The 11,320-nt window shown below is 31.3% G+C and overlaps 2 protein-coding genes across 2 annotated transcripts; one reads left to right on the top strand and one right to left on the bottom strand.

The window, feature by feature from the left end:
* Positions 1-106: 106 nt before the first annotated feature.
* LOC130504755 (DNA-directed RNA polymerase 3, chloroplastic-like) lies at positions 107-1,247 on the bottom strand. Its single transcript, XM_056999385.1, has 3 exons — positions 862-1,247; positions 660-781; positions 107-551 (listed from the first exon to the last, which is right to left on the bottom strand). Exons 1-3 carry the CDS (start codon positions 1,006-1,008, stop codon positions 470-472), a joined length of 351 nt encoding a protein of 116 aa, XP_056855365.1. The 5' UTR covers positions 1,009-1,247; the 3' UTR covers positions 107-469.
* Positions 1,248-6,386: 5,139 nt separating this feature from the next.
* LOC108840171 (40S ribosomal protein S28-2) lies at positions 6,387-7,146 on the top strand. The gene is made up of 2 exons (XM_018612998.2): positions 6,387-6,545; positions 6,799-7,146. The coding sequence occupies exon 2, from the start codon at positions 6,800-6,802 to the stop codon at positions 6,992-6,994; it is 195 nt and encodes a 64-aa protein (XP_018468500.1). The 5' UTR covers positions 6,387-6,545; position 6,799; the 3' UTR covers positions 6,995-7,146.
* Positions 7,147-11,320: the final 4,174 nt, after the last annotated feature.

Below are 11,320 nucleotides of genomic sequence, written 5' to 3'. Positions count from 1 at the left end.
AAATTAAATACAATAAAATTCACAAAAATTTAGAAAGTTCAAAAATTCAAAAAGTTTTAATAACTAAAAAAATTCAGTTTAAAAAAAGGCCAATTTGGCTGGAAAAACATGAAACGAAACATATTTGCGGATCTAGACAAAAAAGATTAATTAGGTGTCCGGGATGAACAGATGCGGGTAGAAGAGGTGTAATTTACTTCGGAGCCCCCATGCATACTCGAACAAAGTCTCTCTCTCTCCACTGACCAAAGCAAGATACAAAAATAGGAGATACATGGATTTAACATTAACGTCACCGGAAAGAAGAAAACCAGCGAAATAAAAATTTCCTAGAAATTACAGCCCCACCACAGGGAATCAAAAACTAACAAAGAACAAGATGAACAGCAAGATAAATCCAGATTAAAGTATAAAACTCAAAATTAAAACCAACAGAAATAGAGATACCAAACACCTTGGAACTAATATTTTAAGTGCATCTTGCTGTTTCTTGGATCCGTGTGTACGCTTTGAGATATGAACGTAAAAACAAGTAGCCACCCTTGTCATATCTGAAGAAAATATACATTCGTAAGAATGAAAACACAAGGCCATAAACAACGTGAGAGTATGAGGTTCTCAATTTGGAGCCAAAGAAGAAAAAATTAATCAGAACATACCCTTCCATCTCTTTGGTGGTACTAACATCAGGTCGAAACTCGGGTATAAAGTACCCTGATTGGGTCAAGGGAAGTTGCACATAAGCTGTTTTTATTAATAGTTCTACCAGACGGCTTCCAAGCTGAAAATCAATGATAAAGATGACATTTTTTCAAATAAGAATGCAAGTATTATCAATTTTCCATTCAAAAAGCCACAGACCTTAGCTTGTGTAGCTCGCCCCCACGGTTTGATACCTTCACTTTTCACCACTTTTAATGCATCAATAATCTTCTTCCTACGAATCAAACTATTGATTGGAGGATACAGGTCCCGGAGAACCGCCATCAACAAATTAAGATCTCGCATCAATCGGGACAAACCCTAATCCGATGGATAGCGGAGTCTCCAATGACGTCACCGTCACCCTCTAACACTGACAACCACTACTGTAACCAGAGCGTCGGAGCTTTCATATGGAACCACCCAGATCGAGAGAAACATTACCAACAATATTGAGCCGCATCTGTTCCATCACGGCGCTCAGATTCCGAAGGAAAGGGTTTGGTCGGAGACCGACGACGATAACAAAGCATGGGATGAGAGAGAAAATATGGAAGAAGAAAAAAAGAAAAGCGGAGTGATTTCTGACAGTGGGGGACCTGAGGGTACCATAGGTATATTTGAAAGAGAAACAGTAGATATACCATATACCTAATTATACTTTATTCTTTGTATATGTGATGCAATTGCCCTTAAAAAAATTACAAGAATATTTTTTTTAAAACAGACATATCATCATTGACAATTATAATTTCACATATCATTCATATGATGATGGTTTCTCACATACCATTAACAATGACGGTTTTGATATATCTTCAACAATAGTTTATGTCGTCAAAAATGACAGTAGATATGTAAATAACAACATTTTGAAAATTGTCGTTGTCAATGATGAAATGCATGTATTCAAAGATTAAAATGTCAAATTGATGGTTTCTAAAAACATTGTTATTTGTGAAATTCATGAATTTTTATTTAATTTTATGAATTTTTATTTAATTTATGTATTTCAATTTGATCTTATTTATTTATTTGAATTTTATTTAACTTCTGATTTTTAGTTAGTTTTCTGATTTTATTTAATTTTCTGAAACTTTATTTAGTTTCTGATTTTTAACTAATTTTGTATATTTATCTAATTTATGAATATTTATTTAATTTTTCTTTATTGCTTTTAATTTTTATGAATTTATTTAATTTTCAGTTTTTTATTTAATTTATAAATTTTTATTTAACTTTAATTTATTTTATGAATTAAATAAATATTTTTGAATAAAAAAATGACACGTCACCATTTTTACCTTTAACCAAGTCAAATTTTTAGTTTGAATGTTTTTATGATACAAATGCGACTTTCAAGGTTAATAATGTTAGTGGAAAAAATTCAAAGTTTAAAGTGCTAGTAAGTAACACTTTCGTGATATTTATGTGATTTTTCCTAATACGAGGTATTCAACTATTTTGGTTTAATATTTTATTTACATTAAGGTGATATTAAAATGATGGTTTATATTTATGCATTTGTCTTGTAAATTTATTTTCTATAATATTATATTAATATAAGGTATTGTTTCATAAAATCAACTGCATAAGAGTATAGTTGTATCATATTTAAAAAATCTCATAAACCAATTAGTGGTGATTCTCATGTATCTGATATTTTGTTGACAAAAATCATATTTTTAAACATATCTCATTCGATCATATTTTTAATTACGTCTAATGCCACTCTATTTTAACTATTAACCATAATTTATGTTAATAAATAAATTTACAAAAGACATAATAAATACCAGTTTCCATAAAATTAGTAAGTGTGTATGAAATTACCTAATATTTAGCTCCTAAATAAACTTAAAAGACTGCAATATTTCATTTCTTTAAAAAAAAACTAAAATCCAAAAGCAAAAGTCTGAAAATTCCTATACTAATACCAAAACATGATCATGTAACATATTAATCTTTTTAATTAGATTCAGAGTTCTTTATGAACCATATATCATTTATATTTAATTATGTAATTTATATTGATAGTAGAAACTGAAAAATATGGAATATATTTGTGGTAAATGCCGACATAAGTTATTATTTTATTAGTTAATTTTATTTTATTTTGTCATAAATTGCAAAACAAAGATTTCTATAATAATGTTGAAAACCTCTATCTAAACCAGTGAAATAATGGCATCAAACATTTTTACATCATTGCGTGTGATGAAGCGTTACTTGCTATATAAAAACAATCAAGAGCTAGATACCTTTCCATAATGTTTTTTCTAGAGATTGTCTCAAATATTCATATTTTTCAAATTAATTATTATGCATGATATACACTTAAAGATCCATAACAGTCATAGGAAAGCATTACAACGTTTTGGTAATATTTACTAAATATTACAAAATATTCAATAATGTATTCCTTATAAAGTTTACAATATAGTGTATATAATTGAATGAAAACTATTCAACTTATGGTTTTGAAAATATTCATTTATTTGATTATTTCAAATAGTCAATGTGCTAACAATATATACTAGAATCATATAAAACAAATATTGATCCATGTTTTCTTCATTTGCAGTATATGCTAGATATAGATATTTACAAATGAAACAACATTTTACTCACATGCAATGAGAAATCATAGCATATAAGTCATATATTTGTTTTATTAGTATACAAGATTAAATCAAAAACCACTCAGTATTGAATCCTATGGTATCAAATTCCACAACACCATGAGAGAAAATGTTAGGTGCCAAGGTGTTCCGAAATCACGTCGATGTTGTGAATTTGTCGAGAATGATGACAGTAGCAATGAAGGCAGAAATTTTCATTTTTGTAGTTTTTAAGTTGTTTTTTTAGTTTCTCAATTGTGTTGACGTTCTCTTTTTTTTAAGAAAAATTTATGAGAAATACAGATGTCGTGGACGTCCAAATTCACATCAAGGTATTCTAGCAAATCCTCATGGAAAAGGAAAATGTTTTTTCTTATTTCCGGGGACGTGAATTTTATGTGTCTCATGAAACAATATCAATGCACAAAATTTGTACTAGCCGTGAATGATAGGTTTGACATACGACTATTAATCCACCACTAGCAGTTTGGCGATGGACTACTAACAACCCCACTACCCAGACTATGATAGAAGGAGGACCTCCTATACACTTAATTTATATGAAGTATTTCTTAAATAAATGACACTTGATTATAGGAAGTATTTATGACATAAACGAATGATGTCTTCTTCAAACCTGCAAAACTTGTGGAGTACATGAAGCGTTTAGCTTGCTTTCTGAGGTATGATGAGAGTGATAAGCTGTTGTTTGTTGCGTTCAGCACCAAGAGCAACACGAGCACGCCATTCAATTATGGTTAAGAGCTTTTATGTCTTTTTCATTCAATCATCAGATAAATAGCTTGGTCCTTTGGTGTTATTCATTTTTTCCATTGAAACTCTAGGAGATGTCATGAGAGAAGTACTAGTTGAGCCTTATGACAGTGGAGACCACAGTGGTAGTGGTAGTTGCACGTTTGTTAAACCGGATAGTACTAGCTCCAGTTCTAAAAAGATTTTTAAAGATGAAGATGGATGGTCTCAACAACGAAGACAGAGAGGTGCTACCGTAACCCAAGCTACCGATCATGATGGCAAGATGCAGTTAAAAGAGGGAGATGTAGACTCCTTCCTCGATTTGGAGTCTACTACAATACACATTGCCAGTGCACCTAATAATACAATTGAAAAACGTTTTCTTTTTCCATGAGGATTTTCTGGAGTACCTCGATGTGTATTTGGACGTGCGCTATATATGTATTTCTTATTTTTTTTCTGAAAAAAAGAGAAAGTTAACACAACTGAAAAATAAAAAGACGACTTAAAAAGTACTAAAATGAAAATTTCTACCTTCATTGCTAGTGTCATCATTCTCGACAAATTCATAACATCGACTTGCTTTCGAAACACCTTGGCACCTAACATTTTTTCTCATGGTGTTGTGGAATTTGATACCATAGGATTCAATACCGGGTTGTTTTTTTGGATCATAAGCAATAAACTCATCCACTTCATATATTGGGTTGAATGCTTCATTGCCAAGTCAATACATTCTCTAAGCTTCCCAACATTGTAGCCGAGAGGGAGTTTTGACATTCTCATAATCCCAAACTGTTGTGAATCCAATTGGACTTTGGTCAGAGGTAGAACCCTTCGAATAAGCCGCTTTTTTTTACCTTGTTGCTTTGAATATATTATATTTTGAGCTCTTGGATATAATTTGGGCAATATTACCTTATAATCAAATTAGTGGTGTTGCTTTGTCTCATAATGAAAGCATAGAAAAAATGATCTTTTTTCGTTATAAGAAATTATTGTTGATGATACGAATAGTTTGTGTAGTGTTGAAAATATGAATACTTAATAGTTATAGCAAAGGTGACTGATGAGTTTAAATTTATTGTTTTAAGTTGTCATTTTGTGTTTTGTCTCATAAACATAGTTTCCAGTATACTCTTGTATACCAATGAAACAACATCTAAAATTTATGTGGTATGATTTCTCATTCTTTATGTGAGTAAAATGTTGTTTAATTTGTAAATATCTATATCAAACATATATTAACAAATGAAAAAAAATGGATCAATATTTGTTTTATATGATTGTAATATATTGTTAGCACATTAACTATTTGAAATAATCAAATAAATGAATATTTTCAAAAACATAAGTTAAATAATTTTCATTCAGTTATATATATTGTAAAATTTATAAGAAATACATTATTAAATATTTTGTAGTATTTAATAAATATTACCAAAAGGTTGTAATGCTTTCCTATGACAGTGATGAATCTTTAAATATATACCATGCAAAATAATTAATTTAACAAATATGAATAATGTATTTGAGGCAATCTCTAGAAAATCATAATGGAAAGGTATCTAGCTCTTGATTTTTCTTTATAGCAAGTAACGCTTCATCACACGCGATGATGTACAAATGTTTGATGCCATTATTTTCACTGGTTTAGACAGAGATTTTCAACGTTTTTTTTTTTTTTTGGTGCAAAGAGATTTTCAACGTTATTAGAGTATGCATTTCTTTTGCCATTTATGATAAAATAAAATAAAACTGGCTAATAAAATAATAAATTATGTCGGCATTTACCACAAATATATTCCGTATTTTATGATATATGGTTCGTAAAGAACTCTTAATCTAATTAAAAAGATTGATATGTTACAGGTTCATGTAGTATTAGTATATGAATTTTCAGAATTTTGCCATCAACCAATATCGTCGGATCTCACTATCCTCAGAGAAAAATGATTGTTATACGTGTGCCTTACTCCATTCATATGAAGCAGTGTTTAACTTTTGTATCAACCCTCCAAACTGTCAGTCAAAACACAACAACACAACTCTTCACGCATTAACCTGGAAACACAACAGGAAGCTATTGATACTACTTTCTTTTCAAAAAAAAAAAAGCTATTGATACTAAACAAATATGTCCTACAAGTTATCTTCTTCACAGTAGCAGTAGAAAACAAATATAAAGTTTTTACGGGTTCGATGGGCTTAGATTTTCCCATGGGTTGGGCCCATATGGACATACGTAGAAAATTAGCTTAGCTCAGTGAACCGGCTGTGATTAATGAACCGAACGGGCTGGGAAAAATGAACCGATTCGGTTATTGAGAACCGAGTCGAGACTTGTTACCAGGTTTTTAAGCACCCCTATAAAAAGGCTAAAGAGAACACCTCTCTCTCATCTCTGGAAACTAGGGTTCTTGCTTCTTCGCTTGCCGCCGCTAAGCTCTTCACCTTCGTCTACAGGTTTCATTTCTCTCGAATCCTACTCTGCTTTGTTAGATAATGGAACCTAACTTCGCGTTTGATAAGTGATTAGAAACAAATATTCGTAGTTTGCTCTGTCTCGATCCGTAATCAGAAATCACTAATCTCGTTGCTAAGGGTTTACGATAGATTATCTGTTAGATTTAGGTTTTGAATCAATGTCCTGTAAGATTACTGCTGTTTTGTAAGCATTTGAGTTCTCATGTATTTTTTTTTTTGTATTGTGAATCAGAATGGATTCTCAGATTAAGCATGCCGTGGTGGTGAAAGTGATGGGACGTACGGGGTCAAGGGGTCAGGTGACTCAGGTTCGAGTGAAGTTCACAGACTCTGATCGTTTCATTATGCGCAATGTTAAAGGACCTGTGAGGGAGGGAGACATCCTCACCTTGCTCGAGTCCGAGAGAGAAGCCAGGAGACTTCGTTGATCCCCTTCCTCCTCCACTGGTGGAAGCAAGAACACAGAACCAAATGTCCGCTTAGTTCTCTTTTTTTTTTTTTTTTTGTTCTTGTTATTGGATTAGTGATTATGCACTCAGTTGTGTTTGGTTGTTGCTATAAGACAATTCTTGGATTGATATTTGTTCCGTCTTTTTATCATCTTCCTATCAAGAATTCATAACTCGAATAAGCAAATGGTCAGTGTTACGACGTCAACCCAGATTTTTGAATTCAGACAAAAACGGTTATATGCTTACTGGTCTTTTCAATTGAACCAGGCCTGCATAACCGAGTCTTAACCCTGCAAAATCTCTAGGATATTTGATAAGCCTTGTATTGTTTTATAATCTAAAACAGAAATGTTCTCTAATGTTTCAAGTTCAACTCTCTGCTTCAGAGTAGCTTTAGCTTTGATGCAAAACATATCCTGCTTAACACTCGCTATCTTTTTACCTTCATCCCCTTTAAGCCTGACCATGGTTAGCCTTTGTGTGGACTTGTCTATAAAAGCCCATCTCCGGTTTAAAAGGAAAAGAAAAAAACTACTTCTCATCCAAGTGCCCCCACGCTATGTATTTAATTTTGTGGCATCTTGACATCAGATGCGCGAAAGGCAGATGCAATAGCAGAAAAATCTCTTGCCGGGGTTTATGGCAAGAGCCTGGAGATTAAGAAGATTCGGTTGTTAGTTTCGGGGTCATGACTCATTCTGTGTAGCTTTTCTACATCTTCTGGTATAAGCTGGAGACTAAGAAGATTCGGTTGTTAGTTTCGGGGTCATGACTCATTCTGTGTAGCTTTTCTACATCTTTTGGTATAAGCTTACGTTGGCCACTTGTCTAATTGATGCTTCTTTAGAAATATTTGATTTACTTTCTCTCATGGGATGATTTAAGCAAAGCTTATATTATATAAGTCATCCATTCTGCTTTCTACATCAATTACAAATCTAAGTAAATTTTCAATCAATATTTGCTATCTATAAGAATATATATCGCTTACAATCTCCACTAAAAGAGTCGTCCGTAATATTACATAATGCCTTTTGTTTTTTATATACTATTCTACAACTTTTTTTTGGTTCTAAATCTACAACTTTTGTTGATTCCATAAGACGGTATTCCATTGTATGATATGATTTATATCTACATATATGCCTTTGAAATATTTTTGTGTGTGTGTGTAACTTTATTTGGTTTTAGAATTACACCATACATGTGCCCATCATACAATACAATCTCCAACTTAAGAATCGTTTCTTCACGTGAACTGTTGGTTTTACTGATTTTGATAAATAAGGCGTTCATTGGTTGTGTTTCTTCTGAAGAATCAATGCGTTGTCGTTGCATAAGTAAGGAGTCCCAAACTCCGATCAGTACTTTACTTTAACCTAAAAATCTTTCGTTTATCACTTTGTAATATTCTTTTGTCATATTTTAATGCTTATTAATGAAATATGCCTTTATACGAACTATGCCTGATGGTGTTTAAACTCATAGTAGTTGAACATTAATTTTTGTTTGTTTCTAACTAGGTGCATTCTTAACGCAAAGAGCCAAATGATCCCATGTTACGACATTGAAATGACCTTTGGGCAATAGTTTTATCCGTAGATGTAATAGAATCAAGTACGATAAGAATGTTATAACAATTTCTTAATCTTGGCCAATCAGATTTTTAGTGATATATTGTTTTAGAAATCATGGACGAGCAAAAGAGCTCTCGAGTTAATTTATTCAGCGAGACATCTAGCCCTTTATTGATAATCTTGGCCACTCAAATGTTTTAGTGATATATAACTTCTTGATGTCACTAAAGATTGTAGGATTCTATAAACTATTGGACTCAATTATTGTCGCTATTGTGTTGATATATAAAGTCTTGCCATAGGGGTTGACTTGAAATCATGTACATCGTACATTCACATGAAAAAATATATGCTGAAAAACATAAGAATCAAATCTAAAAATAAACTACATGCAATCTCCATGTACACAACTCGTGAAAAGGAAAGAAAAGGACAATTATTGGAAAAAGGATCAAATACATAATTGAAACCAATTTTACTATATATTTATGTTATATACATATATTCACGCACTGGATATTTTAGGTGTCTAAACGTTATACAACCCATTTTATATTATTTTATTAGCATGATAATTAAGATTAAGACGGTGGTAAAATAAGTCACATTAATTAGTTTATCGATAGTATTCGCGTCGCGTAATTGTAAATTAGATAATTTGGTCAATCCAATCATTAATTTTATAAAGTACATTATATTTTGGTAAACCACTTTGGGATCGTAAAGCTAAGACATGGAATCCTAAATTTATATTTTGAAAACAAATATGGGGTATTGGATCTCGATTATTAAAAATAGTGTGGATTTCATATTGTTATGGCTTTGTCTAACTTGATAAATTCTTAATTACCAAATTTATATTTGATGATCTTAGTACTTTGTTTTTTTTTTGTTATTTTTATTTTAAATTAATAATAGCGAGTTCTATGTTTTAAGTAGTTAAGATGGAACTAATAAAATTTCTTATAAAAACCGTATGGTAATCTGTTTTACTTTTTATTTTTAATTAAATATGATTTGCTAAATGGAAGAAGTGATGAGAATATGGCCCCTGAATAAGGTAACCGAGAATATAATTTGGTTAGTAAAATTATAGTAAAACAAGAAAAGAGTAAAATTATAGTAAAACAGTAAAAAAACTATAATCATAAATCAAAAGTGGTTTACTATAACTTTGTCAATACTCATATCAATATCTCACATACTACAAATTAGAACCCTGTCTCAGTTTGAATATTACTTGGTCAATACTCAGCTGAATTTATCAATATCAATTATAGTAAAACAGGGACAATAATGAGGAAGATTGATTACTTGCACAATAATGTTTTACTATAAAACTCAGGATATGTAATTAATTGGTTAGATGTCGATCATTGTATTTAGAAAGTAAAAATATTTACATATTCGATCCTTATTACTTTCCTTTTTCTACAAATTTGCCGGCTGGTCTATTTTTGCCTTGCTCTTCGCATTGAAATTAATGACGAAATTCATGAAAGTTAACTTAATAGAATATTTTATGCTATTAAACGATTACTTGACCACTACTCATGTCCGTATTCTTAGCAAGTTGAATATTTTGTTGCTCTAACAAGTGTATATAGTGTTTCCTTTCCACTCAATCACACGTATATTTCAGGGTACCTAGGTTACTCATATGTTCTTATAAATACTTGTACTATACTCGCAGTCATTCCATATCCATTAAGTCACGAAAGAGGTTACAATCTCCACTCTATATCTTCTATATTATGAAGATTGTGTTTAGGTTATAACAATCGATTAAGTGGTGATTTTTTCTCTTTGTCAATACACAGTATTTTATAAGCAATGGCAAGCATGAAGAAAACAATTTCTGAAATGCAAGAAGCAAAATCGGTAAATATTTACAAGAAGCAACGTATTGCCGACCATTTATTTTTTGGGTGTGCGCTAATTTAAGTTAGATATCGATACTTAATTATTGTTATTATTGGAATAACTCAATGTAGGCTGGACAATGCGTGGTTGTTGCGACGATTGAGGCTGTTGATGTGGAAAAATCATGGTACTACACTGCGTGCAATATTTGCAATAGAAGAGTCGTAAGAAAAGTAAATGATTTTGATGCTATTGAGAACCATGTTCAGTTGAACCCTCGATACAATTGCATTGCATGCAAGAAAGATGTTGAACATGTCATTCACTGGTATGGCCGTTTTATATTCATCGATCTTGCTACCTTTATAATCTCATATTATTATATGTTCTGTTAGTAATTGCAATTTTGTATTTTTTAGTTATTATTTGGTTTTACGTGTAACTGATAAATCAAAAGCAAAAGCCAAGTTTTTGCTTTTCAACAATGCTGCTCATAAACTCATTAGAAGATCTGCTTTTGAGTTAGTCGTAGAGGCTGCTGAGGTATTTCCTTCTTTCAAAATATTTTATGGACTAAGTTATATATCAAACAATTATATTGATTATGAATATTTCCATTAATTTTTCAGGGAAATCCATGGATTTTACCTCAATCTCTAACAGATGTAATTGGGAGAAAAGTTTTATTTTGGATCACCATAAAATCTTATGGTCTGAAAGAACAAAATTCAACATATGTTGTTGATCAACTGGTTGACGATGCAGAAATAATTCAACAGTTTGATCCACATGTACTTTTGAAATTACGTTTTTACTCAATATTGCCAATACGCAATATATTATCTAACCAGGTGCAACGTTT

This window comes from Raphanus sativus, chromosome 2 (assembly GCF_000801105.2).
Source record: "Raphanus sativus cultivar WK10039 chromosome 2, ASM80110v3, whole genome shotgun sequence".
Classification (NCBI taxonomy): Eukaryota; Viridiplantae; Streptophyta; class Magnoliopsida; order Brassicales; family Brassicaceae; genus Raphanus; species Raphanus sativus.
This window is presented reverse-complemented; position numbering and strand designations above follow the sequence as displayed.

What these genes read in the sequence shown, in the direction of transcription:
- LOC130504755 (XM_056999385.1), bottom strand. Translation starts at nt 1,008, where the DNA reads ATGCGAGATCTTAATTTGTTGATGGCGGTTCTCCGGGACCTGTATCCT. An exon ending in GGCGAGCTACACAAGCTAAG is followed by an intron (nt 782 to 861) that starts GTCTGTGGCTTT and finishes ATTGATTTTCAG; the next exon opens with CTTGGAAGCCGTCTGGTAGA. An exon ending in ACCACCAAAGAGATGGAAGG is followed by an intron (nt 552 to 659) that starts GTATGTTCTGAT and finishes TATTTTCTTCAG; the next exon opens with ATATGACAAGGGTGGCTACT.
- LOC108840171 (XM_018612998.2), top strand. Translation starts at nt 6,800, where the DNA reads ATGGATTCTCAGATTAAGCATGCCGTGGTGGTGAAAGTGATGGGACGT.